General features: G+C 42.9%; 1 protein-coding gene across 2 annotated transcripts in view; it reads left to right on the forward strand.

Annotated features, from left to right (window-relative positions):
• Positions 1 to 791: 791 nt before the first annotated feature.
• The window catches only part of TRUB1 (TruB pseudouridine synthase family member 1), a 35,431-nt gene continuing 8,866 nt past the window's right edge, over positions 792 to 27,356 (forward strand). For both annotated transcript variants that reach the window (XM_037132877.2, XM_037132878.2), the window contains exons 1-4: positions 792 to 1,074; positions 4,449 to 4,547; positions 11,697 to 11,752; positions 21,117 to 21,198. In XM_037132877.2, coding sequence (XP_036988772.2) covers positions 816 to 1,074; positions 4,449 to 4,547; positions 11,697 to 11,752; positions 21,117 to 21,198 — 496 coding nt within the window. In that variant the 5' untranslated portion in view covers positions 792 to 815. The remainder of the gene's footprint in view (positions 1,075 to 4,448; positions 4,548 to 11,696; positions 11,753 to 21,116; positions 21,199 to 27,356) is intronic.

Consider the following 27,356-nt stretch of genomic DNA (forward strand, 5'->3'; position numbering starts at 1 on the left):
GCAGCAATGCCTTTTGATACCTAAGCAATGTGTTACCAAGGAATGCAATCCACAGAAGAGTTAAAATTAAAAATCTTGGAATGATTAAGAATTGCATGTGGCTTATTGTAGTTGGAAGGTGGACGGAATGCCTGAGGGGCATTAAAATAAGCCCATGTGGTTTAGAATTAGCTGTGCCTAGAAGTTTCTTTCGGCAATTTGAAGAACTAGGATCCATTTATTCACTTCCAAATAGTTATTTAAGGGCCTACTACGCGTGAGGCACTGATGGACGGTACAACAGTGAACAAAGTAACTTGGCTCCTTCCTCTAACAGGCCTAATATGCTGGTGTATTTTGATTCTGAACCGTAAATCCAAGAGCACAATAAATTGAATGAAGCAAAGGAGCCGAGGTTCTTCACAAGCGCAGCAAAAGTCAGAATTTCAAGTTTTCTATTCTTGGATGCTGGGTCTTACTAGTTCTGCAAGGGCAACGATCAGGGAGCATGTGAAAAGATTTCCCGCCGAAAATACACACAGACTTAGTGTTCCGGTTCGGCAGCTTAGGATTTGATATCTAAATTATACCCACGGCGCCAAACTCACACTGCCTAAGAAGCAAAAGAGCTTGTGGGGGAAAAACCACTTGCTCCAACAGAGCGCACAGCCACCTGTCAGCCAGCAGAGGCCATGGACTACACTTCCCACAAGCCCTTGCGACCCGCTCCGCCTACGCACGACGGCGAAGTACCGGGAAGCTGGGAGGTCAGGCGCGTTTTCTGTGGCGTCATCAGCGTGCGACTCCAGAAACAAACCGTTTTGGGTTTCAAAAGCATGGCTGCTCCGGAGGTGGCGGCGGCGGTGTCGTCGTCTCTGGGAGCAGACCCAGCCCAGGTCCCTGAAACTGCAGAAACAGCTGCAGCAACGGCCGCTACCTCGCCAGCGATGGCCAGGACCGGATCCGAAGCCATGGTCTCCAAGGCCGCTTTGGCTACTAAGCTGCTGTCCCTCAGCGGCGTGTTCGCCGTGCACAAGCCCAAGGGGCCCACTTCAGCCGAGCTGCTGAATCGGCTGAAGGAGAAGCTGCTGGCAGGTACTGCAGCCCGGGTGGGGTCCAAGCCGAGACGGTCGCCGCGAGAGCGGAAGCCGCAGAGAGCACCCTGGGCTTTTTGGCGCGTTCAGGATTCAAGAGATAAAAAGAAGGGAAAGGGCAAAGGACCACTGCCTTAGCCCTTTAGAAATCTGGGGCATCTCAGGCTTGGACTCGCCCTGACGTGAACTCCTGTGGCCTAGTTGGCAGCTAGTGCTCTCAGGGGAACAAAGCTGAACAAAACTCTTGCACACACCAATAAACCTCAGCTCTTGAGCTTGCAGACCAACTTTTTTGTAATCTGATCCTAGAGTAGCTCTTTGGCTCCCGTTGGTGAACCCCACCCAAGGGAAGTACTGACTCAAAAGCTGTGTTAAAAAAAATGTTGGAAGTGCAGATATTATTTGGTTAACGAAGCTTTAATCAATGGTTTTCACATAGCAGGCATAAGAATTACTTAGGGTCCCTAGTACAAGTGCAAAGTCCTAACCCTTGTGTTCCCAGAGATTGTAATTCTGAGGGTCTTGGGTATTTTTAGGAAGCCATACTTTTAAACTGTTGCTCCACATAATTCTGGTGTCAGTAGTCTGCGGACCACATTTTGGAGAACACTGAATATAACTTGGTCACTTCTCTAAGAGCGTTCTTTTTGTTGGTTTCATCACATACACTGGAAGAGAATTAGCAAAGCTTGAAGATTCTCTCAGTTCATCTGCCTGTACATCATTTCAGACAGTGGCATCAAGGAACCGTAGTACCGGACACTGACAATAAACCCAGATCTGTGCTAGCCTATAGAGATGTGAAGATGAAAGATACTGTCTCATCCCTTAACTGAGCCGGTAGCCTAGTAATTTCTGGTGGTAAACTATTCGCTACATACGGAAGACCCTCCAGAGTGTGACCCTGGCCTGTCTTTCCATTAAACCAGTGCAGGAACTGTCTTAACATTGTTTAGTAGCCCCTGGCATACTTTACACTTTAAAAAAAAATATGAAAACAAATCATTCTGGTAAGAATTTGTTATTTAAAACATACACAATACAGATTAAAATGTTTATTGGAGATAGGTGTGCTTCTGCAGATGTTTAATTCCTATCTTATAGCTCATTCTTTTGTTCAGTTTTCCTGTGCAGGGATGGGCGGTATAGGAGATGGTAAGAGAAGGAATTGCATCAGGGACAAGTTCTGTTGTGCTGTCAAAAGTTGTTCCCTTTCAGCCAAATCGCTGCCTTCATTTGGCCTGATTTGTTAGCTAAACTGAAGGCTTTTTTGTTCCTCAATAATGATTACCATTCTTTGTCTCAGACAGGTTTCTGGTAGGATAAAAGCCATATCCTGGCTCTGGTTAATGTGCCTCCGAGAACTAGATTCTTCTTGAAACTCAGTTAAAACATTGTGTTAGGGTATTGCCGGGCCATCTTCTGGAAACCACCCGGAATGACGTCCGCTGTGGAAATTCAGGGCGCAGCCATGACCTCCATTCCATTCCCAACAAAATTCTACCAGAATGTTGTTGGCTTCATTGGAGTTGCATTTTCCTCAGTGTAACCATCTGGTATGCTGAGAACTGTTGGTTTGCTTACTGCTGCATCTCCTCAGTGTGGCTGTTAGTTTGGTTACTGTTGTGTCTTGGTGTGACTGTCAGACATAGACATTCTCATTGCTGCTCTCCATTTCTGTATTGCCTGTGGTTGACCTGTTCTGTATTTGTATTAGCTAGACCAAGCCTTCCCAGATGCCTTTGTGACAGGCTATTATAATTGCCTAGGAAGGTTCTTAAAGATACGGATTCCAGGACACCGTATTCTAATGCCAGCCCGGTTCAACAACCACACTCAGTGGTCATGGCCCTTGTGTGCAACAACCTTGCCTTTCCATACACTGATTCATGTCACACTAAAATCTCTGCTCTTTTTTTTGTGTGTGTGTGTGTTTTTCAAGGCCTGAAACATCAGAATCTTATAGCTAGAAAAGACCTTACTGAATATTCACTGGTGCATGGCTCCAGTGGGGAGAGCCAAACTCCAATATGGTAGAGGTGGCAGTATGCCTTTGAACTTGAAAGAGGTAAATTTGGACACAAAGAGAAGACAGTAAACGTAGAAGCTTTCCTACTCCAAGGAATGTCAGGTTGAAAATACGAAGAGTTCCCTAAAAGCCTTCTATAAACTCATGGATGAGAGATGCATGACGGTTGCAAGTGAAAGGAGGAGAGTGTGAAGCCCAGGTCAGGCCGTACAGGTTTACATTAAAGCAGCCATGCCCTTCCAAGCGGGGTGATCTTGAACTCGGAAAGACCCTGGGACTGGGTTCCAGACACTGGTTGTGTCCTGGTAGCAAGGCTGAGCAACCCAGCACCAATTTTTTTTGGGGGGGGGGTGCATTTAATCTAGCTTTCCACAATTGCTTTGCTTTCCCTCTTTTCCTCTTTCTCTCCCCTCTTTTCATTTTCTTTTGCTGTATCTTCTATCTTCCTGATGTCAGTAGTGGCAAGGCAGGTTTGACAGGCCAGGGTCAAAATAGCTGTTTCTGCTCCTCCTCTTTCTTATCTGAAGTCCCATAGCCAATATTCTTTCGGTGTTGTTGTATATGCCAAAATAATAACAACAACTACTACCTACTCTTAGAGTGTTTTGTCAATTCTAAAGCACTGCCAGATAACTTTGCAATTTGTCCTTAACATTAGGAATATGAAATAGGCCAGGTTGGCACCCTCTTTTTTTCTTTCCTTTAAATCTAAATGCTTCAGAGGTTAAGAAGCAACTTAACTGTTACCTACTTCCTACATAATCTTTTGTGGTGGTTAGCTTCTTAAAGGGATTGGGGGCTTTGACTGGGAGAGAAGGACAACGAATACAGACAGTTTGGGAACATAGTGTTTTGGGAAGCAGCCCTGCATGAGATGTACTCCCAGCATTAAGTACTGGGGTGGGGGACGGGGTACCAGAACACTGGGAAGCAAAGGATGTTTAGAAATGAAAGGAAGGACATTTAAAACTAGCTGCCTACATGAAAATTACCGCTTGTCATCGTTATCTAACAGCCCACTACTACCAGCAGTTTGCTAGATTTCTATGGATTGGCATGGACATTGTCTACTTTTTTTAAATGTTACTTTTTAAAATGATGAGGAAAGGAATTGTAGTTTCTAGATGACTCATTTTTGAATACTATTTCTTTGTAATTTAGAGAGTATCTGTACATTTTTTAAATCTGTTCTTTGCTAGTAATGTCACAATCTAAATATGTTACATTTATATAATAGTTTTCATTGGTTTTAAATACTTCATGCACCCTCCCCCGATATTTGTGAAGATCCTACTTCATTCTTCTTGGTCTTGATAATTACCTTTTCCGTCCCAATTACTCTGTAGAAGCTGGCATGCCTTCTTCAGAATGGACCAAGAGGAAAAAGCAGACTTTGAAAATCGGGCATGGAGGAACTCTGGACAGCGCAGCCCGAGGAGTTCTGGGTAAGAGATGTGCATGGGAGTTTCGTGTAACTGTCACTTAATATCAGAAGGAAACACTGATTGAGAACAGATAAGATAGAGATAAGACAAAGCCTTGACATTTTCAGTCAACTTTGGGATCTTTCGGGTCTATTGGATTTACAGTGCCATTTTCTAAAGAAGCCTTTAAACAGCATGAGGTATACAAGGCCATTAGAAATAGCCTCTTCCATGTGTGGATGGGACCTATGTGTGAGAAGGGGTTTGTATCTGTGTAGGAAAGAATTAACATAGCAGGCCTCAAAGTGCTCTTTTTAGAAAGCCTGCTAACAAGGCTTGCCCTTCACTGGCCACTGGGAACCTGTGAGTTTCTCTCTCCACCCTTCTGTCTAACAGGGGTGGTTTATTCTGCCTTAGCTGTGTGAACAAGGCGTTCACACCGAACACATGCTTTTCCTCTTGGAGTGCAGAATTTTGTCTCCCCCCGCCACACACACGCACACAAGCAGAGGATGCCTGAGGGACCATCCCTCTCATCTCCCCGCAGTAAAAGCTTGGGGTGCTGAGTTTCTGCTGGGTTTCCCTGAGCAGGAACATTGTGTACGTTACTGCAGTTTTCATTGTTGGAGAAAGGAGCATGCTCAAGTGTCCCCCGTCCCCACTCATCAGAGAGAGAAGGAGAGAGAATAAGGAAGCCTGTGCGTGGATTTCTCCAGCGTCTTCCCCTCCGATACATTGTGTAACTTCTCTGTTGTTGTAGTAAATCTTTGCCACGTATGGGTCTTCCAGTGTGGAGTGGCCTCGGGGACTCCCAGCGAGCTATATGGTGCCTTTCTTTTTTGGCCTATATAGAATCTAATCTTTGAGATCAGCTGTTTTGAGAAGGTGAACCTTGTAGTTCCTGAGAGGAAGTCACTTTCCCTGGAGACATATCAGTTGAGCATTTTATTGCTTGAGGAAATTGGTAGAATTAATTGAGGAGCGAACAATCATTTATCCTTTTCTATGCCACCTATTTATTTTGGCATCAGGTAGAGGTTCTGGAGCCTGTCTTTATAAACTGCTAAAATGTGTATCAACAGGCTAGAGATGTGTTACAAACTTTGCTGTGACTGCATTCGTCACAGAAACACGTACATTGGGATCCCCTCACTCTCCTTTCTCACTAGAGACAACTTTTATGGAACAGTACTTACCTTTTTATACTTTAAAAGTGTTTCATACTTTACTCTATTTTATTTTTTTTAAGTGCTGATCATAAATCACCAAACTGATCTCGTGATGCACTAATGGGTTGTGACTCATGGCTTGTAAGTGCGCTACAGGATCCAATACATTTCATTAGAGCTAAGCTTAGATCCAAACAAACAACAGCAGCCTGATCTGAGTGATTCAAATGAAATGAGTGCTTATTTAAAAAGATACAATTGGTGGGGAAAATTATATTTTTCAGGAAAATTATAAACAAGGTATGGTTTTGCATTTTCTAATATTATAGATATTATTTAATTCCTGTTGGCAAAAATATCTTAACTTTGAGGTTAAAATAGAAGCAAACACCAGGAAATCAGTTTTCTTGAATTAGAGAACTTGAATAGGCAAATTCTGACCACTAATGTTACAATTTTTTACTGTAACTAATGATAGTCATTTATGAAACTCCTACATTGTGCTTAGGACATTTATAAATTGCATACCCTACCCCTTACTGAACCTACCCTATAGGGCAGGTTTTATTATCCCCATTTTACAAAAGAAAAGAAGACCCGGAGATAAAGTAATGTGTGCGTTGTCCTGGGCAGTGAGTGGCAAAATCAGGATTTGAACCCGGTCTGCGCAGTTCCAGAGCCATTGCCTGAATCCGGGGTGGCAGAAACCCGGCACCCCTGCCTTTGTTCCCTCCGCCCCACCCCCACTGCAGGGAGCACCAGTCAAGCACAGCACTCTCCGACATCGGTCCCCAGTCCGGTCCCCAGTCCCCGGTGTGGTTTCGCTATTCCTATCGTTCCAAACTCCCTGAGTTGCAGCTTGCTTGCCATCACCATCCTGTCCGACTGTTTCCCAAGCAGACCACCCTGAGTACGAGGGGAGAGAGGGGAACATCTGCTGCTTCTTTCTAAACAGACCAACTGCGTTAATTTCTGGCGGTTCTTAGTCATCAGCGTGTAGCAGTATTCAAGGCAGTGAGTGAAATAAGTTTATTGTCAGCACTAAAATTTAGGGATCTTGTCGAAGCTTCCAGTTTAGTATTACGAAGAGGGGCATTCAGCTGAGATTTGTATGTTTGGAAGTGGTTGCATTGGAAATAATTGCTCATTTGCACGCTTATTTTATATCTGAGCACACAGGCACTTTTATGACGTTGTAGTATGTTCATATGTCAGATTTCTTTTTTCTCAAACTGATGAATAAAGTTGCCAATGAGAAATAAAGCTAAACAAAACAAGGCATGTAGTCACAGCACAAGGCATGTTTGTTGTCTGAGTATTTCTGGAGACGTCAGAGAAGTTGGTCTGGGCTCCAGTCCCACGTGGGCTTGTGCACTGGCCGCTTCAGTGCCGACCACGCGCCCCGGGCCAATCCCGGACCCCATGAACGTCAGTGCTCGCCTCTCGAAAAGGGCGGTGTCTGCCGTGACGCAGAAGGCTCATCGAAGGAGCTCAAGAAACACCCGTAATATAGCGATGTAGCCTGTACCCTGTGAGCACTTTATAAAAGCCATTTAAAAAAAAAATAACTGGACCTGTGTGATGAAATATACTTTTACTTTCAACATTTTAGACTGCTTTGCTCTTTTTTTGGTAATATTAATGGTACAGATTTAAACATTTAGTTGACAGTTTAAGACAACCTGAAATTCAGGTTTGTAGTTCTGTAAACTATTATACATATATTTCTATATATTTCTGATTAGGTTACATCCCAGTAGGGAGTGACAGCGGCAGATGGGATTAATGTTGCTGATCCACTGACTCTGAGATGAAGAGATTCTCCTGGGATACCTAGTGGGCCCGGCATAATCACAAATAGTTTTTTTTAACTTTTTTTTTGGCTGTTGATATAATTACAGACGTCCCCATTTTTCCCCCTTTGCCAACCTCCACCCAGCCCTGGGTGTCTGTGGCCGTCACCACCCTGTAGTCTGTGTCTGTGGATCATACATGTCCTGTGGCTGATCCCCTCACCTTCTTTCATCCGGTCCCCCCTCCCCCTTCCCTCTGACAGCTGTCAGTCTGTTGCCTGTATCTGTGCCTCTGTTTCCATTCCGTTGTCAGTTTCAAAGGGAAAGAGGAGGCAGAGGAGAGGGACGTGGCAGTGGGAGCAGAGGTTGAAGGGATTCACTTGCTGGCTTCGATCATAAAAGAGGGTCACAAGCGAAGAGATGTGAGCGCCTTCTGGAAGCTGGAAGGGGTAGGGACCCTCCCTGGGTCTAGAGAAAGGGTCTCCCTGGGCCGCCGGAAAGAACGCAGCCGCGCCGATGCCTTGATTTGTAGTGTGAGAAAGCCCACCTCGGACAGCTGATCTCCAGAACTGTGGGATCGTAAGTGTGTGTTGTTTTATCACTCAGTTGGTAAACCAATACGCCCATTTATTATAAGTCACTTAAACTGGAAACAAATTTTCTGTGTACTTAAAATTATTATTTTTAGCTTTAGAGATTATAAAATCACAGCGTAGAAATTAGCAAATATTTAAAACAAAGTTGAAAATAAGTTATTCATTTTCTACCTTCTAGTGATAATTACTAATATTTTTGCCATATTTCCTCCTAGCTTTTTATCTATGCAAATTTTTAAAGTTCAGCTGTTTTACTGTATGTACATTTGCATCCTTTTTTACTTACATAATAACATAAGCATTTTATCATGTTAATTTAAAAAACTTTGTAAATACTTTTTACTTTATTAAGGAAAAATTGACAAATATAGTTGTATATATTTAAAGTGTTGCTATTATATCAGGTGTCTTCTCTGACCACTGTGATATGAAAATAGAAAACAGTCACAGGAAGAGAGGTGGAAAATTCACAAATATGTGGAAATTAAACAGCACACTTCTGAACAACCAATGGGCGCAAGAAGGAATCAGAGGGAAGTCAGAACATGCAAATGAAATGGAAGCCCAGCACCCCAACACCTATGGGACGCGCACAAGCAGCCCTGCGAGGAGTGAATGTTATTTTGAATAGCAACAGCAATGTAAGGGGTTCTCATATGGGGAAAATACAACTTACTTAACCATTTCCCTATTTGAAATCATTGCAGTTACCAGAATTTTGTTAGTAGAACTCAGTTTGGTGGGGAATGTCTTTATGAATAAATTTTTTTCTTTTATTATTAAGATACATTCTTAGAAGTGGAAAAATACACATCTTTTAAGATGATTGCAAGGGCATCATAGAATTAAATAAACGGTAGTAGGAGCTTCCAGTTGCAAAAAGCTTTAGAATCGCACGTGTCTTTTCCTTGCCTCTCCTAAAGTGGCTCTCGTTATATATAAAATCTATCTTTATGGTTTGAGGGTGGAATACTAGGCCATTGGAACAGGTTTGGGACTAGTGAGTTTTTGACAAAGAAACACTTGAGCACAGAAAATTTGGGAGACAGACAAAGCAACACTTGGGAGACAGTCCTTAGAAAGCCCTGTTACTTATTCTCTTAATTCGCCACAGTCTTTTCAAACTGTTTTATCTTTGCAATGCTGTTTTCTCAGCCAAATTTCCCATTTCTGTCTCCTTTAGTGTAGAAATCCTACTGGCCTTTCCAGGTTCAGCTGAACTGCTGTCTCCTACATGTGAAGCCTGCCTGCTTCTCTATGTTGCTAATGTGAAAGTTCATTCTGTTCCTTGTTTTTGTGACGCACTGGGCTGGAACCAGGTCTTACTCATTTCTGTACCTGTACAGCAAGCACTGAGTAAAATTTTGATTGCTTGAATGGGACAGAGTTGAGTAAAATGTGTGTCCACTAAACTGTACCTTGAATGAAAGCTGCTTGTTGGCTGGTTCTCAGCTCCTGCTCATTTTTCTGTGAGCCACTTCTGTGTTAGTCTTCCTAAAATGTTGCATTAGCCTTCCTAAAGTTCTGCTTTCGCTAATCACTGGGCTTCAGTGGGCCTTGGTTTTCTTGGGTACAGATGAGAGGGTTAAGCTGGATAACTCCAAGATGCCTTCTTGTTTTAAATTTTATTATTCTGGATGACCGAACTGGCAGGGAAATGAGTTTAGCATTTCAAATGACAAAGCTAAACATGCCAGCCTGCTCTTAAGACACCCCCAGCCCCTCCCCCACACTCTGATAAAACCACTGTGCTCGTCCTTGTATCTGAGAACATGCCTGTGTCCCTAGAACAGGCTTCTCTTCATCTCCGTGTTCACATTGTGCATCCTTCAAGGCCTAACTGAAACTGTTTGACGTGCCTGAGTGAAGTGCTCTCTGGTCTCTTCAGCCAGTTACGGTGCTCCCTCCTCACCTCCTACAGCAGCTGTTCTCTCGGTGTTCATGCCGACACCTAATCACATGCTGTTGCATTGTTATTAGTGTTATTCACGTAGTCATTCGGGCAGCGTTTGTTTTTGAGCACTTGTGATCCCTCTTGTTTGCATTGTGTTTTCCCTGTGAGGTCATAAGCTTTTTCAGAGTCAGAAAATGTGCTGTTCCACCCCAGGTCTTCTTGGGACTGTGCAGAGTAGCCGCAAGGACTGTTGGGTGGGGTTCCTGAAAGGAGCCGGAGTTCATTGTTCTGCTGAGTGTCTGCCTCTGTAGCAGCGGCTGTCACTTGAAGAGTACTGTGTTCCATAGAGCATTCCAGAGGCAGACGGTGTTTTGTCTCATCCCTGAGTTAATATGACTGTTATCACGGGAGCTCGGGGTTGGGGTGGACTTCAAATAAAGGAGTCGGGATTTGAGCTGGGTTTCGAAGGGTGGACTTGGATTACCGTACAGAGGGATCGGTAGTATAGGCATTGGGGCCCTGTTGAGAGTTGCCGGGGAGGCGGTTGTAGTGTACGGTGCACATTTTCAGAGATGGTATCCATTGGTAGAGGGATATGTCAGCTGCAGGGAAGTCAGGTTCACAGTGGTTTCGGCTGACTTAGGCCGGGGGCAGGAAGTGGGAAGAAAGCCTAGGCGGGTAAGGTGGCAGGGAGGGTGGAAGACGAGACGATCTGCTGTTAGACGATCGGGTTTAAATTTGAATTCGACCATATACTAGTTGTGGGGGGCTAGGCAAAGTTGTTAGTCTGTTTCAGTTTTCTTATCTATAAAACAGGGATCGTTGTGTTACCTTCTAGGGTTGCTGTAAGGATTTAATGAGCTAGTGAATGGAAGACATTTAAAGTGGGGTTTGATAGGTGGTGAACTCAGTGAGTAGTAACTGCTGCAAATATTCCTGAGAACCGGGCTTGCCAGTCATGCCTCCTTCTTGTGATTTTGAACTGCAGGGGTTATATTGTGTTCTTTTACAAAATGGTGTCCATTGATGAGAAAAGACTCCAATTCTTACAAAATTATCTTGCTATTTAGTGAAGAAATGATTGTCTTCTCACCCTCAGCTGGTGAGATGTGCTGTCGTACGGTTAGACGATGGTCAGCATGGGAGAGACAGGCGGGCCACTGCCGTGCTTTACGTATGTGTGGTCTGCGTGGACACGTTCTCCAGGTGCACCCTCCCCGTGACGTCTTATTCGTGTTGGGCTGCCGTCTTATGCTTCTGCTTTTTTGATTGTGTACTGCTGGGTAATAATCATATTTAGATGGTTCATTAGCTATGATGATGGCTTTTGCTTTGTTTAATAATGAACTGTCAAAAGACTATCAGACCATGGTTAGTGATACCGTGTACTTTTCACGGGTGCCTGTATAAATTCCAGGGAATCCTTTAAGGTTTTTCTAAAACTTGTTATTATCTAAATGACCAGGTTGAGTTTTCTACCATGTTTTGTACTTTGGGGAAGAAAAAGAATCTCCCTCCTGTTCCTCGTCAGGCTTTTCCTAGTTGCACGACAAGTCCAACGGGTTGGAGTAGTGGGGGGGCCCCCAGAGGATGCTGAACGCACGCTCTTTCCAACTTGACAGAGCAGGTGCCAGGGAACTACGGTCAGATTATGTAGATATGTTAAAGACCTCCTTTGCAAAATAGAGTGTCATAATATTTCTTTCTTTGATTTGTAGTGGTTGGAATTGGAAGGGGAACAAAAATGTTGACCAGTATGTTGTCAGGGTCCAAGGTAAGAATACAGAAGTGGTTCTGTGTTTCTTCTTTTTTTTTCTCGAATATTTTTCTTAATGACCATGTGTTGGATTTATCAATTAAAAATAAACTATATAAATTTGCAAGAGTGTCAATTCCGAGTATTCATCACAATATCTATAATTATGATATCTGAGAATTCAAATTTGAGACTAAATTCAAAATTCAAGATTGAAAGGCAAAATTGACTTATGGAAACAAAAACTGTGCTGTGCCCCAAATTTTAAAAAATTGTATCTGGTTTCTTATATAATTATATTTTTTAGGTGAAAGGGAACTTACAGATCATAAATTCTATTGGCAGATTTTATTAAGCCTTGGAAAACATGCACTTTTCAGCAGAAGACATGCTTTCTTCATGGTTGCAAATGTTTGCCAAAGAAAAGAATTGGGCTTCTGTAAGGTGATAGGCACTTTTTGAGGCTCTTGAAAGGAGAGAGAGGAAAGGTCATGCAGAAGCAGGGGGGGGCGACACCAGTGGGTTGCTTCAGGCCGTCAGTGAGCAGCCTGCAGGGGGGAACCAGGATGAAGGGGCACCGAAGCAGGATGTCAAAGTGGTTAACCTTTCTGGGCCTTTCAGTTTTTCCTTAGGAAAAATGATTTGATCCTCTCCAGGGTCTCTTCCAGCTCTAAGAGATAATGACATCTGTACCCTAATTAGTTACTAGGTCCTAATAGTTGGGGCCAGGGACCAGTGAAAATGCCTGTGGGAGGAAAATTCATATGTCATGAGGTAGAGAAGAATTTCAGCAAGTCCCTGGACTAAACTTTGTGTTTTAAAACTTGCTGTGAATGGGATATAAATAGCTGGTAAAGTGATTTTGTCTAAATTGTTTCTTTTTAAAAAAAGTGGTCAAAGACCATTAAAGTTTTTTTTTTTTTCATTGCAGACTAATTGATGACTTTGTAAAATATAATTAAAATGCTATGGAAGTGTCAAATTGCTGTATAAGTTTTAAACACTCTCATTTTCTGAAATTAAACTTGTCATGGATATTGGACCTTGGGCCACACTTTGAGTGGTGTTGGTCTTGATGCCCAAGGGCAGCCTCCCGGACTGCTGGGTGTGGGCTGAGGGTGGGGACTAGGAGGGGTCCCTGGGGGAGATGGAGCTCCGCCCTGGGAATGGGACCTGGAAGCCTCAGCATGCAGCCAGACAATACCTTTGCAAGCTGCCCAGGGGCCATGGCAAGCACATTGAGTTTCTCTGCACTTCTGTGGGTCTGTGCTCGATTGAGCTCATGTCTTTGGGCACTCTGCCTCAAAGGCTGTGGGGTTCCCGGAGTTCCTTCACTTAGGCTGTTGGTTTGGTTGCTCTCTGCGGGTGGGCCCTGAGAGGGAGCACTTGCTCCTTATCAGGACTAGGGTGTGGGGTGTGGGAGGTGCAGAGCTGACAGCACCAGGGAGTCTCCCCCAAACCCCAGGCAAGATGGCACCTGGAGGAGGTTCTTACACTGAGGATGTGTAAGGCTAACAAGATACTAAAAGGGAAAAAGCTCTCCTCCCTGCTTCCAGTACCAGATTCAGGGTGGGAACAGGAAGGCAGGCCACCTGTGCGGTACAAGTTAAAATGGGCAGCGGGAGGTGCTGGACTGGAGAGGCCTGTCGGTCTACCCCGGGGAGAGAAGGGATTGATTGGGAGGTGGACCCACCCGAGGGCGTGAAAGTTCGGGAAGTTAATTGGTCGTTCTGGGAAGGCACCTGGCCTGCCCCACACTCAAACCTAATAGAAATCCAGGGGAATGAACACTCTCTCTCATTGTTTGCTGCTCAGGACCAGCACCCAGAACATGCACTGGCCTGTCCTCTCCATGGACCATGTGACTGCGAAGTCACATGGCCTGTGGCCTCCAGGAGGGAGTCTCTCTTGCTGACTTGGTGGAATATTCGCCAGTGCATTCATGTGCTTTGTGGCCTGGGAGCACGGGATCTTGTGGGCCTAGAAACCACATGGCTGATGGTGGCACCAGCTCCACACGCAGCCTCTGGGAGGGAGCCTAGGCTGGACAGCAGCTGGGAACAGGTTAAGCTTCCAGCATGGCCACTTAGCAGACACCTTGAGCTCTAAAAGCACAGCGCTTTAAAATGGAGCGGGAACTCTGGGCATTGCCTTTTGTTTTGGTCTTGCTGAGGATGCTGGGTTTTCTGGGGATTTGCAGAGGAGCTGAGCTTTGGGACCAGGAGTCCCCCATTCTCCCAGATTATTCAGCATCCAAATAAAAACCTCTTTCAGTTCTCACAAGCCTCTGCCTCTAGAGTTTGCCTTTTAGTGGCAGCGGGCAGCTGAACCCCCTTTTTGTTCACTAACGATCTACACAAGCTTTTCTTCAAAAGCCCTGGAGAGCACATTGCCTTTGATGTTACATTTTTAGTTCTCAACTGACATAAAACCCGAGTCTTTCAGTTGGAACAGCTCTTAATGCCTGAGATAAATGGAAGAATAATTTCAACATGTCTTGCTCTGCAATCTTCAGAATGGTGTTAAAAAGTCACAGAATAGAAAAATAGTGTTAGAATGCATGAATTTGACTGCTTTATATTAAATTTCTACATTGCGCTTAAACATAGGCACATGGAGTTCAGAATCAGTTTCTGATACATGTTTTTTGCCTGTCGCTTAATACTCGTTTGTTGACTCCAAAATATAAGTATTAGTAATTTTGGTATAGGATAGTATATGATTTTTATTATCCTTTTTTAACATGGTTTTGTATTTCCCAAAGTCTTTAGAATGAACAAATGACTTTTATAATAACAAAAAAAGATATATCTACATTGAGGAATTTGTTTGGGTTTCCCCAAGATAAAATTTTGAGTTCATTGGAATATTTATTATCCACCCCTCCACCCTCAACCACAAATACACACAATACGCACTATAAGTTATTGGGAGGTTTGACATGCAAATTCCAGGCATATTTTCAGAAATACGATGACTGGAAATGTAAATACATTGTTGGCTCTGGCTTAAGCATTATTTGTCACAAACCATTTTGGTATCCAGCTAGGAAAGCTGAATGTCACACAGTGAAATCACTAATCCTCAGTAACTTAAATAGGAGATCCTAGCTGCATCTTATTACAAAAACCTAATTCTTGGGTGCTTCACCTTTCAAACATAGGATTATTACCTCATTAGCTACCTGTATTTTTTGTACTTTTAATTTCAGATTGTGTATTTGTTGAAAAATTAAATTATTTAAATTTTACTTTTAACTTTGTTGAAGATTATATGTTTCTCAAAAGTAGTTAATTTTTTAAATACTTCATTTATTTTATTTTTAGAAAGGGGAAGGAAGGGAGAAAGAAAGGGAGAGAAACATCATTGTGTAGTTGCTTCTCATGTGCCCTCTACTGGGGACCTGGTCTGCAACCCAGGCATGTGCCCTGACTGGGGATCAAACCAGTGACGCTTTGGTTCACAGGCCAGCGCTCAGTCCACTGAGACACACCAGCCAAACCAAAAGTAGTTAAATTTTTAAAAATAGATCTTGTTTTTAGCATTGGAAGGAATCTTAGAGATCCCCAGAGTAACAAATTCATTTTACATCATGATCTTACATTGCATACGTATGTAAAAACAAACGTTTTATCAGAGAACTTTAACCCTGTGTACAGTGCACTCTTGATATTTTTCTTTCTCTGTATGTGTGTAGTGCCTGCAGCCTCCTCACTGGGCACAGACCCAGTGTTTGACCTGGTCTTTACTCTTTTTCCACTTCCTACTCTTACAGGTAAATTTTTATTTGCATCACAGAAAATTGGACTTATAGTATGTGTAGGGTGGAGTTAACTCAAGAGTAGAAATAGTTAGTCCTGGGATGGCAGGTACTCACATGTTTCAGCAACATCACAGTTCACCCTTTGCTCACCATTTAGTCCTTATGAGAGACACTGCTCATTGAATATGGCCTCACACCCTCTTCTGTCAAACCAAGAAACATCCCTCGGATCTTCAGCATAATCTCCCAACATAATGCCACTTCATGCGACCACTGTGAGGTCATGGGTGGAGTGCTGACCTTTTCAGTGAAATCGTTAGCCCATCAGGTTATCGTGTGTCCATTTGGGAGACCAGAGACTATTCAGACTATGCAGCTCCTTTTTTGCATTTCTTCTCTTTCAGATCAGGCGAGATGTAAGAAAAGAGCCTTTCTTTGTCTTCATTCACTTCCTCTTCTATCTTGTAGAACATTTTGCTCTACCAATGATCATGTTTCTCTTTATTTACTGATTTATTATTATTTTAAATTAATTTTTATTATTTCCATCACCATGTATCCCCCTATGCCTTTTTCCACCTCCACCCACCTTTGCTTCCCCCTACAATTACCACACTGCTGTCCCTTTCCATGAGTTCTATCTTTTTATTTTTCCTTTTTTTGCTATTTCTCTTGTCATTTATTTTTTTCACTGCATTGTCTTTGGGGATTACACGTATAATGTGTGTTAAAAGCATGTGAGTTTTCTGTGCAGTGCCTCGTATACTGAAGTTGCTCAGTAGATGCTGTTGTTACTAGTTCCGGGTATTTCATCCATCCCCAAATCTCTCTCCTGAATTCCAGACCTATTGGAGCTCTCTAAATGATGTCTCATAGACACCTGTTGGAAATCTTGAATACACCTGATTTCATTTCCCTCTGTGATTCCTGGTAGCCTGGGCAAAACGTGGTACTCGTCAGAGACGGGGAGATGCTGGTTCTCTAAGGGAGAGTTTCTCTGGACATTCAGGTCAGAAAGAAGTTTCTTACAGTGAGACATACTGAGTGACAGATAGGTGGTGGTTCTCACAAATAGTTTTACAACAGATGTACATCTGCATAAAATGTAGTTTAAGGAAAACGCTCCCGGGAGAAGTTGGCTGTATGTCCCTTTGGCCTGACTCGGAAAGTAGATTACCTAGAAGGTGGCAGTGGATGCTTAGTCCTTTCCTGTCTTTCCTGAGTTACACTTACTGTGAGCCACTCATTGAGCAGAAGCTGGATAGCAGATGTATTTGGAAGTAACAGACTTTGAAGAGGTTTTGGATTATTACCTTTATTCGCATTCTATGTTGCTGATTAAAGTTGGTTACTTCTGTCTGTTTTGAAGACCAGATGAGCAGGTGGAAGGATTGCTGTTCTATTACGAAATCATTGAGGCCATATAAAGACTTTAACTTCCATCTTCCAGATAGAGGGCTCCTCCCATATCTGTGTGGAGATGCACCGTAGTACAGTAGTACCTGTAGACAAAGCCAGCGTTTCCTCTGGCATCACCTTTGTATCCCTTCCAATAGTTGAGCAAGTCTTACTGTCTGGGTACACAGACTTTGTCACCCTGGATGTGCTCAAAGGGCAGTAATGTACCCCAAGTGTGCAGTGGTATTTTCAGAGTAACCAGTCAGTGTCAACTCTGAATGTGACTTGAATAATGCTCCCATGAAATGTAGCTCACTCTCCAAGATTTGAGCATATCTAATGCACTTTCTCAAGAGGTTACTTCAATTTGTACCTTGTCTTTACATTCTGTTACTATTCATACATTTCGTAAGGACTGTGTTGAACATTTGAAGGGCTTATACTTATGAACTATACAAAACTATTCTTTTAATGAAGACATTCAAAACCACATGTTTTTGGTTTGGTAGTTGTTTTTTTTAATGTTCACCCTCATTCTAAATAATATCCCTTTGTTTGTGAAACTGAATCACAAGCATTCAAAATCAAAGCAGAAAAAGCAGTGCCTAGTTGAGATGGAAATAATTATGTACGCTTTCTGTAATGCAAACATTTTCTTTTCTCCAGAAGAGCACAGAAGGCAGTTTGTTCTTAAAGTCACCCAGTGGCGTTCAGGGAGCTTGAGGGTGAGTGAAGTAAAGAAGACAGTAATATCAGTGTCAGTCCTAAAGAACATGCAATTCAGTGGGAACTTCTTTAGAGATTCTGCAGGACCTCCGTTTGTCTTGTGGTGGTGGAATGACGTAATGCGTTCGTTACTAGAACTCACTGTTTCCTGATATACATCATGGGGCATGAACAACTCTAAAACCCTATCTCTGTGGGATTTCGGCCACTGAAAAATACTGTATACCGCATAGGATAGAATGCTGGGATTGTGTATGTAAGTCCCCATCCTGTTTTCTTCTATCTTGCGACTTCTTGGTGGTGAGGCTTTGTTTCAGCTGAAGGCTAAACTCTCTGTGTAGATTTTTTAAAGCAGTTTGTGGGTTACTGAGCATAATTGGAAGATAATTGTTGCTAGATGCCAAGACAAGGGATAGCTAGAAATCAGGTCTGACTTAGACCAGTGATTTTCAACTGATATGCTACAAGATTTTTTAAAACATGTAGTACCTGACTATTTAATCAGGGACACTGACCTCTTTCTCTCAGACTGTCAGATAAAAAAATGACAACAAACACAAACAATATTTGTTTGGTGTGAATGAATCAAAGTTATACCTATTTTTTATGTCAGATCGGCAAAAAGTATATTTCTTTTGGTGCGCTACAGAACGTAATTAGTTTCTGTGTGCTAAGAGATGAGAAAGGTTGAAAATCACTGATATAGACCTGCAGTTCACAAAGTGCAGTCCAGGGGCTCCGGAGGCTCTTTAGGGGGTCTTTTGAAGACAAAACTATTGCCATAGCTTTGCTGCTTTACTTGCAATCACTTAAGTCCTCAGTGGAGTTTTTTGGAAGTTACCTAATGAGCAAAGATATCACTGCTCTGATGGCTAAACGAATGTGTATGTGTACCAGTGTTTTCACACTTTTCAGTTTTAATATGTGATAGAGTAAATATTAAATAATACATATGAAAAAGAAATTGTGCCAGGGTTTCTCAATAACTTTCAAGTGTTGACAGGGCTTCTGAAACCACAGTGTTTGTGAACTGCTGGTTTCGGTGTTATTTTCCCTAACAAGAGTCCAGCATGTGGCCAGATTCGGCATAACCACAGAACCTAGAATGACTTGAAACTTGGCAGGTACAATGTGGAGGTCCAAAACTAGGGGGAAATATGAAGAATTGTACACATAGGAACTTCTCTAGCATGTAGATGACACTTTTCTATCTAATAAGAAACACTAGAACAATGCAAAATCCTAGGTAACAGAGTTTATAATGGGGTAAGATAAGGATCGGTGTATAAAATGTACTTGGAAAATAATGAACATCTGTAGGTAATCACTTGCCGAGCAATATGACGTGAGAGCTCAGTAAGGTAAACCACTGGAGACAGGCACTGTTATCTGTTAGCACCATCATATTGTCCCCCTCTGCAGTTTACCTTCATTGATGTCTTACCCTATTACACTGTAACCTTCTAGAGGCAGGGGACTCTTTAGTATATACCTTTGTATCAAAAGCATGTGGCTCTGGCTGGTCAGTGGATTGAGTGCTGGCCTGCTAACTAACCAAAGGGTTGCTGTTTTGATTCCAGATCAGGGCACATGCCTGGGTTGCAGGCCAGGTTCCCCAGTAGGGGGCGCCCAAGAGGCAACCGGACACTGATGTTTCTCCCATCCCCTCTCTAAAAAATAATTAAGTAAAATATTTTTTAAAAATTTAAAAAGAGCATGTAAAAGAATACTTTGTATATTCACAGTCCTTAAGAAACACGATTGAATGAATATACTAGTAAATGAATGTATAATGTGAGTTTGATAGTAGGCCTTCAGTCTTTTTTGTAAGAAACTGGTGTTGAGCACCTACCCTTAACTGTGCAGCGAGGTCGAAGGTCAAGTGACTGACTGGGAGATGGGATGGATTAACAGGGCAGCTTTGAAAGAGGTTTGCGCCCCAGGGAGGGGAGGGGGGCCAAGGCCAGGACACCTGCAGTCCAGAGACTAACGAGCATTGATTGCATACTTGGAAAGGTTCCTTGTTAAAACTTGTTATACAGCAGAATAGCACAAATACCTGGACACAGTGTACTTCGTGATTGCATCGTGGTTTTCTTATGCAACTAGACAGATTATTAAGACAAAAATCAGAGCATCATTGCTTCACTGTTTCTTATGGGAGTTCATTGTAACCAGATGAGTCACTCTAACCACTGTTAGTGTGAATCACTTTACTTTTTTTTTTTTTATTATAGTATCAATAATAGTATTGTTTTTTACTGCCTACCAGGGCCAGGTACCATTTTTCTAAATCTACCTCTTTTCGAGACGCACTGTTACTATCTCCATTCTAAGACAAAGAAAACGAGGCACCAGCGGGAGAGACCCACTGAACCCACTCAGCCCCTGTGACGAGCAAGGGTTCAAACCCTGGAGTCCGTGCTCTTCCCGCTCGCCCTGCGGCGCTTCTCCCAGTGGTCCTCTTCACCAGGGTCGATTGTTCCAAAAACAGGAGTAGGACTGGGGCGTTCTGGGTGACTTCTGTCAATATGAATGAAAAATGTGTAAAGTTAATTGAAATGCATTGGAACATTCCCTTCTGTATTGTGTTTGTAAAAAAAAAAAAAACAGCTGTATAATGGAAGGTGATTTCATAAGAGGGCACTGAGGCAGATATGAAATGTGTGCTCACTTATGAGAATTTGAAGTTTTAATTTTTTTTTTTGCATTTTTGTCTCTGGTCCCTGTACTAGCATAATAAGCTTGTTATTAATAAACTATATTTGAACTTCCTTTTTAAAAATTGCTCACATAGCTACAGATGATGTGTAGTGGGAATTCTATTCCTTGTATTTGTCACAGTATTTCATGTGATGCTCCACTTAAGATTGAATTTGACCCAGTGGAAGGAGTATCGAGACATTGTAGTAGAGCGTGCCCTGCACTGGGTAGTGAAACACACCTCAGATGACTGAGAAGGATCTAATTCTTTATTTATGAATAATGATGTTCTTAGACGTGACTTTTCCCTTCAGAGAACTACATATTTAGCTTTTGTTTAAACGCATAATCAAATTAACAAAACTAGTCTTAGTCTTTCATAAAAGAAATAGTAAACTGGTTTATTTTGAAATCAACTTTAATTGTATGTATGGTAAGATTGCTGAATCTGGCGATGGCCATGCATGGGTTTATGGTGCCATGCTCTCTACCCGTAAGTACATGTGAACATTTTCCTCCAAAATCAGAGCAGGTTTTACAAAGCTGTTTGCAGTGACGGTGTGTTTACCAGCCACAGTTACCTTTGTCACGTTGGCTGCTGTGGGAGGTTTGGGCATGTTCTCCGGTTCACACACATGCTTCCCACTAATCGAAAGCGAACCGAGCGCTTGCTGTTTGCCTTTGTCCCGTGTCCAGTTGGTGGTGTCGTGAAATTCTGTGTGACTCTCAGGACATGCACGGCGGCTCTTCCTAACCAACAGCCTGTGTCTCTGCCTTGTGCTCTTCCTCCAGAGATATGTCGCCATCGGAGAGCTGGGGAAAGCCACCGACACGCTGGACTCGACGGGCAAAGTGACGGAAGAGAAGCCTTACGGTATGAAGTTTGTCTAAAGGGCTCTCTTTTGACATTTAGGAGAACATTCTGTGAGTTCCCTACCCTGATACTACTAGTGATTTTAGTTTTCAGTTCATTTTTTACTTGAATAAGATCATAAGTGATTTATCATGTTTATTTGCTATGAGTTTGTTAATAGTCATTATAATTGCCTCTCTTCCTGTAGTCAGTTTTTATAATGTTCACAATTCTTCCAAATAATTCCCTTTTCAAAGGCATTTGTAGCTAGGATGTAGAACATTTTTTTCCTAGTAACAGAGAAACTCTCTTGTTAGATTTTGCCCGTGTCCTGCAGTTGTTTGTTTACTCATTTATTTATTTTAGAATTACTTCTTAGCTGCTGAAATTAATGTGCCAGGTTTAATGTTTAAAACTAGTCATGCTTCTTTGCTGTTGGAGTACCTAAAAAGATAGGGCAAAAGGAAAGCTATTTCTCTGGAAATAAAGCAGAATCTTAGTTTTTCTACTATTCCTTTTATTTATTTATTTTCTACTATTTTAAGAAAGGATAGATAAATGAAATAGTCTCCTAGCAACTCTCCCAGTGCTCGCACTATTTATAATGAAGCAGTTTGTACAGTCAGTTCACCTACATTATCTTGTCACCAATTGTGAACTTTGTGTAGGCTTTCTGCTTGCTTGTTGCTGTTCTGCCCGTGTTTCATGTGATCACTTCCGACCTTAGCTGTGAACGGCCAGCACCTGGCTTCCCTGTGCTTTTGTGCTGTGTGTCCCCCTTACACACTTCCTATTGCCCCTGTCCTGTCACCAGTCTTTCATCCTTCACGGTGGCATCACTTGACCTGCTATTTATTTACATGTAGTCTAGTGTTTTTCTTGATTAATCAAACAACTTAATCAAAAGAGAAATCACTGATTTCTTTTGAGTCATTTATAAAAATAAGTGTTGACTTATTCTTGACACTATTTTTATTAGGAAACGTATAGCTGACCCTCACTTAATGGAAATGCAACCGTAATCTCCAGCCAGAAGGTTTTTAAGGGTAAAGAGGGCAGAGGGCAATCGGAGACAATCCGATCCCCATGGTGTACTAAAGGGTACGACGTCAGCACGTACCTCATTAGAAGAGTGTTGAAGAGCTAAACTTGGTGAGACTTGCTGGTTGGGTGGCGGAGTGAGGGAGAGGAAGTTGTTGACTGTGACCTAAGTTTGGGGTTTTAAAACCGGTTACATGATGGTGCGGTTCATTGAGTAGGGGAATCTAGACGAGGGTCAGGGAGGGGAAAATACTTAAACACACCCTTCCTTCCTGCGCTGAAGCATTTTGGAATTGAAAAACTTGCTCTGTTGTATAATGCGTAGCCTTATTTACTTGTCTTAAAGAAAGCATCATTTGTTAAAATCATCTCATTAAAATGTTGGAGTAAGTTGTGGAGACACTAAGGTTCTTTAAGCCTTAAAAGAGGAGGGCTCCCTACAGTTTATTGAATAGTATTTATAGTTCCAGAAGGTGAGAGGTCAAAGAATTTTGCGGATTGATAAGACTTTTCTGGGTGATTTCAGTAAACCAGCAAATGTTTATTATTTGCTGTAGCAGGTACTGGGAGAAAGATAAATAAGCAACACCCAGCCCATGTCATTATGGAACTTGTGTCTAATGGAGAGCTAGGGCCTAGGTTCTCTACCCTCTGAGACCCCAAAACTGAGACCTATGACCAGTATTTTGTAATGCCTTCTTTACTCCCAAAATAAAAGGCAAAGATACTCTAACCTACCTATGTGTTTTTTTAAAAATCACTAATATACAGTAAATGGAATGTAAAGAATAAAAGTTATAATAAAAATGGCACATCGGTATGTAAATGCACAGGTATTACTATCCTGGAAGTCTTAGTGAAGTGGGGAGATGTTCGCACTTACTCATAAACCGCTGTAAATGCCACAAGTACAAATGCAGACTGTTAAGAGGGGTGTTGTATGAGTCAGCACTGGAAAATGCAGTATATGGAAAAAGTACAAAAAACGCTTTGTGTTTAAATGGAAAATGGAGTCCGGTTCTAGCTTCAGGTGATTTCACCTGAAGAGAGTAAGTATCCGACAGACATCATCCAAAGTCACGCAGCCTACAGGACAATTCACTGTGCCGTACCATCTGCAGAGTACAGGTGTCCCACACCAGCCCTGACAGCATGGCAGGAATAAAAAGTGCAGTTCTTCAGTGACCCGTTGAGAACGACTGACAGACGGGCAGAGTCACCAAGGCAGTGGGCAGTGAATGGCAGATGGACGCTCCCACGTCATTTTGTTTGACCGAGACAAATACCAGCGTTAGTCATTATTGTAGGTGGCTGGGCAGTGGCTCAGAGGAGTAAGAACAGGGGTCTGGCCCAGTGGGATTAAAAACCAACCATATGAACAGGTCCCTTCTTCTTATTCTCTTTCGCGAAAACCGTCTGTTGTTCCCGAGCAGTGATCTTCATTGTCTGCCTGTGTGTTTGCGGGTCAGTCCCTGAGTGGTGGGGCTGAGGGACCACGAGGGACCACGTCTCCCTCGGTCCTCACTGTCCTTTTGGTTTCTGGAACAGCGTGTGGCCTGCAGAATAAGACACTCTGTGAGTCAGTCAGACGGGCGATGGGGGCTTTCGGGAAGAGGGTGACCGCGGTGACCCCCAGAAACGGCAGAGCGTTTCCCTGCCCTGCTGCGCTTCCCTTGTCCGCGTCTGTGCAGAGTGACGGTGTCGAGTCTCAGGTGCAGTTGCTAGTGTCCTTCAGGGCCCATGTCTTCACTGTGCCCATCTGTCCTCCACTGAGCCCAGGACACTAGGACCGAGACTTTCCGGGCCACCTCAGGTGTGGGCCGGGCTTCTGGGACGGCCTAACTGCTCCTGAGATGCCAACAGATTTTCCTCTCTCGTGGCTTTTTATTGGGAGGCAGGAAACGAAAAAGGAAAGTGGTCCCTCGTGCTGACCCTCTGTTCTGAACACCATCCCGGAGTCCCAAGACAGGGTCCCACCAAGGTCTCTCAAACAGACGTTCTAATGTCAGTGGGAGTGGCTCCTCGTGGGCTCCGGCCTGGCCGCCCGCACTCCCTGGTGGAAGGCGAGGGGCTGAATTGAGTCTCACATTGTGGTTTGAACAAATAGAGAACACTTGGGGGGGCTCACATGTAGCTGGGTGTCAGTTACCTCACGGTGCCTCTTGTTTGTATTTAACCCTCTTCATTATGAAGTATTACACAAACAAAGAAAAGTGGAGCAAACACACATCCACAGCTCCGTGAACTATCCCGAGGCAGACATCCACACAGCTGCCACCTGGTCGAGACACAGGAGGCTCCCGGAAACCCCCCAGGTGCCCCTTCCAGTCTCTGCTCCGGAGACCGCGGTCTGCCTCCCGAGGACCTGACTCCCAGCATCGCGGCGGCAGCAGCTCTGAGACAGTGGTGCGGTGTGGCCGGTGTGCGAAGGGGATAGAGACGCAGTGAAACAGTCTGTTTCGGTGTCTGGATTCCTCCCCAGGCACAACACACGGTTCATCTGTTCATCTACGTGAGATTCATCTGTTTTCTCACACGCATCAAGATTTTGGCCTTTCTTTACTGCTGTGTGTTATGCCATTGTGAGAATGTGCTGTATTCTGTGAAAAACATATATGTATATAGATGAATGATGTGTGTGTGTATTCACACACATGCACTATTGGTGACAGACTACGTTTGGGCTGACTCCAGTTTGGAGTTTTATGCGTAAAGCTGCTCTGTGCATTTGGTATGTCTTTTTGGTAGAGATGTGAACTCGTTTGTCTTGGATCTAGGGTACCCAAGTGTAATTGCCAAGTCACAGCATAAGTACATATTTTACTGTACTAGAAATTAGTAGTTTTTAAAATGTTTCTATAACTTTTTTTTTGCATTTCCACCAGCAATAAATAAGTGTTCCACTGCATCCTTGGCAACACATGGTAACAGTGTTTCTAGTTTTGGCCATTCTGGTGAACGCCCAGTGGTATTTCGTTGTGGTTTTAACTTGATTATTAATGAAATTCAGCACTTGATTCATGTTTTTTGGCTCCTTAGCTATCTTCTGTTGCGTATTGTCCAGTTCTCTTGCTCATTTTTAGTTTTCAGTTTTTTTCTTTCCCTATTGAGTTGCCTTTTCTTTTTTGTACAAATACTGATTTGCATAAAAGATGTTAATGTGCTCTAGGTCTGTTCTCTTTTTCTGGTTGTTACGTGTTGAGGACATTGTCTCCTACTCTGTGGCTTGTCTTTCACCTATGTTAGACGTTCTTAGTTTTAATTTTGTCTAGTTTATCCAGTCCTCGATCACAAGGGAAGCCCCGCACAGGAACGAGTTTTTCCAGAATCTGTTTTGTTCTGTCCGTCTGTCCTTGTGCTAAGACTGAACCATGGTAACTGTAGTGGTTTTAGAATGAGTCTCATCATCTGAAAGAACAGGTCTCCCTGCCTGTCTCTCCAGACTTTTTCCTGTGAGTTTTATCAACATACGGCCAGTGCCTTCTGTGCCCGGTTTGCTGCTGTTTTCTTTTTATCATGAGCAGACATTGAATTTATCACGTTTTTTCTGTATCTATTGATTTTCCTCATATAAATATTAAATGAACTGTACTTTTCTGGAATAAGCCCAAATCGATTATGGTATTCTATCCTTTATATAAATCGTTGGATTTAGCTTGCTAATATTTGGTTTAGGGTTTTCATCTTTGCGAGTGAAGATTATGCTGTAATTATTCTTTCATGTAATGTCCTTGACTGACTTGGAGTGGTTTTGATACCAAGGTTGTGCTGACCTTATAAAGTGGGTCGGGGAACATTGTTTCTTTTCTGTTCTTTGGCAGAGTATGTGTCAGATCGGCATCATTTTTTTTTGATGTTTGGTGGAATTTACTAGTAGACATTTGGACTTTGTGTTTTATCAGGAAGGTTTTTAATCATGAGTTGGATTCTTTACTGTGGAACCTATTTTTTTTTTTAAATCTCGTGTCACTCTTGATAATTTTTCCCCCAGTGTTCATTTTATCTAAATTTTCAAGCTTATGGGTATAAAGCTGTTTATAATCATTTTTCATGGCTTTTCTTTTTAGTTTGAAATACTATCAAACTTAAAGTTTCCAAGAGCCGTATTTTTGTAGCTTTAAATATACAGATCTTTAACTTCTTTTGATACTTAAAATAGCACACTTTGCTGCTGTTTTAATGGGATCTTTAAATTTTTAAATTTCTGATAAGTTCATTTCTAGTATATAGAAGAAATGAAGTTGATTTTTGTATATTGGCCTTTTGCCTTTTAACTGTGCCAAACTCACTCAGTAATTCTAGTCGCTTTTGTGTGGATTTCTCATTAGGGCGGGTCCAAAGTAGACTGTTTTCCAGGTCGGGATTAGCACTGCTGCCGAAACAGGGCTCCTCTGGGGTCTGTTGAATGCCTCAGGTATTCATCAGTTTCTTCATTGCAGCTGGTTGGAGTGGAAGCATCTTTGGCACCAGTTCTGGTTAATCTTGTGGCAGCTCAGTGTAGGTGTGTACAGCTTGGAGTTGAGCCAGGTCTCAGCTGGAGCCCTGTGGGTGTCTGTGTGGTTCCCGCACATTCTAGCCGCTGCTGCTTCCCCAGAGTCCAGGTTCTGTTCCGTGGGATCCAGTGCTTTGTCTGGGCTCCGCCCTGCACCACAGTTCAGAAAGCTCCTCCAAGCCAAAGCAAGCAATCGGGGATCCGCCTGGGTTCTTTCCCTTCTCTCAGGGATCGCTGCAGCGCCTGCCCCCTGCAGTCCGTCGCATGTTCATGACACGTCTTTCCAGTTGAACAGCTGCTTGTGGTGGCAGAGCTTGTCCAGCCACAGTGCTCTGTGGTGGTCGAGCGCGGTGGTCAGCGCTGTCCCATGGTTTTTACTGCATAGTTCAGCGCCAACTATCATGCGGGTTCACCGGAAGAGGCAAGTGATGATGTGCAGCATGATCTATAAATTAGTTTTGAGAATGACTTTATAAAATTAATTTCAGATGAATACTTCCCATTGATGATTTATTAATTTGCTAATAAACAAAGAGTAATTACCCAAATCCGATGATACATGTATCATACCTCTCTCCTACCAGTCGTACTTCTTCGGGCTAGCTACATGGTATACTTGCTTTGGAGATTTTCTTTTCTTCCTCCT

This window comes from Artibeus jamaicensis, unplaced genomic scaffold (genome assembly GCF_021234435.1).
Source record: "Artibeus jamaicensis isolate MK-2021 breed Jamaican fruit bat unplaced genomic scaffold, CSHL_Jam_final contig_490, whole genome shotgun sequence".
In the NCBI taxonomy this organism is placed as follows: Eukaryota; Metazoa; Chordata; class Mammalia; order Chiroptera; family Phyllostomidae; genus Artibeus; species Artibeus jamaicensis.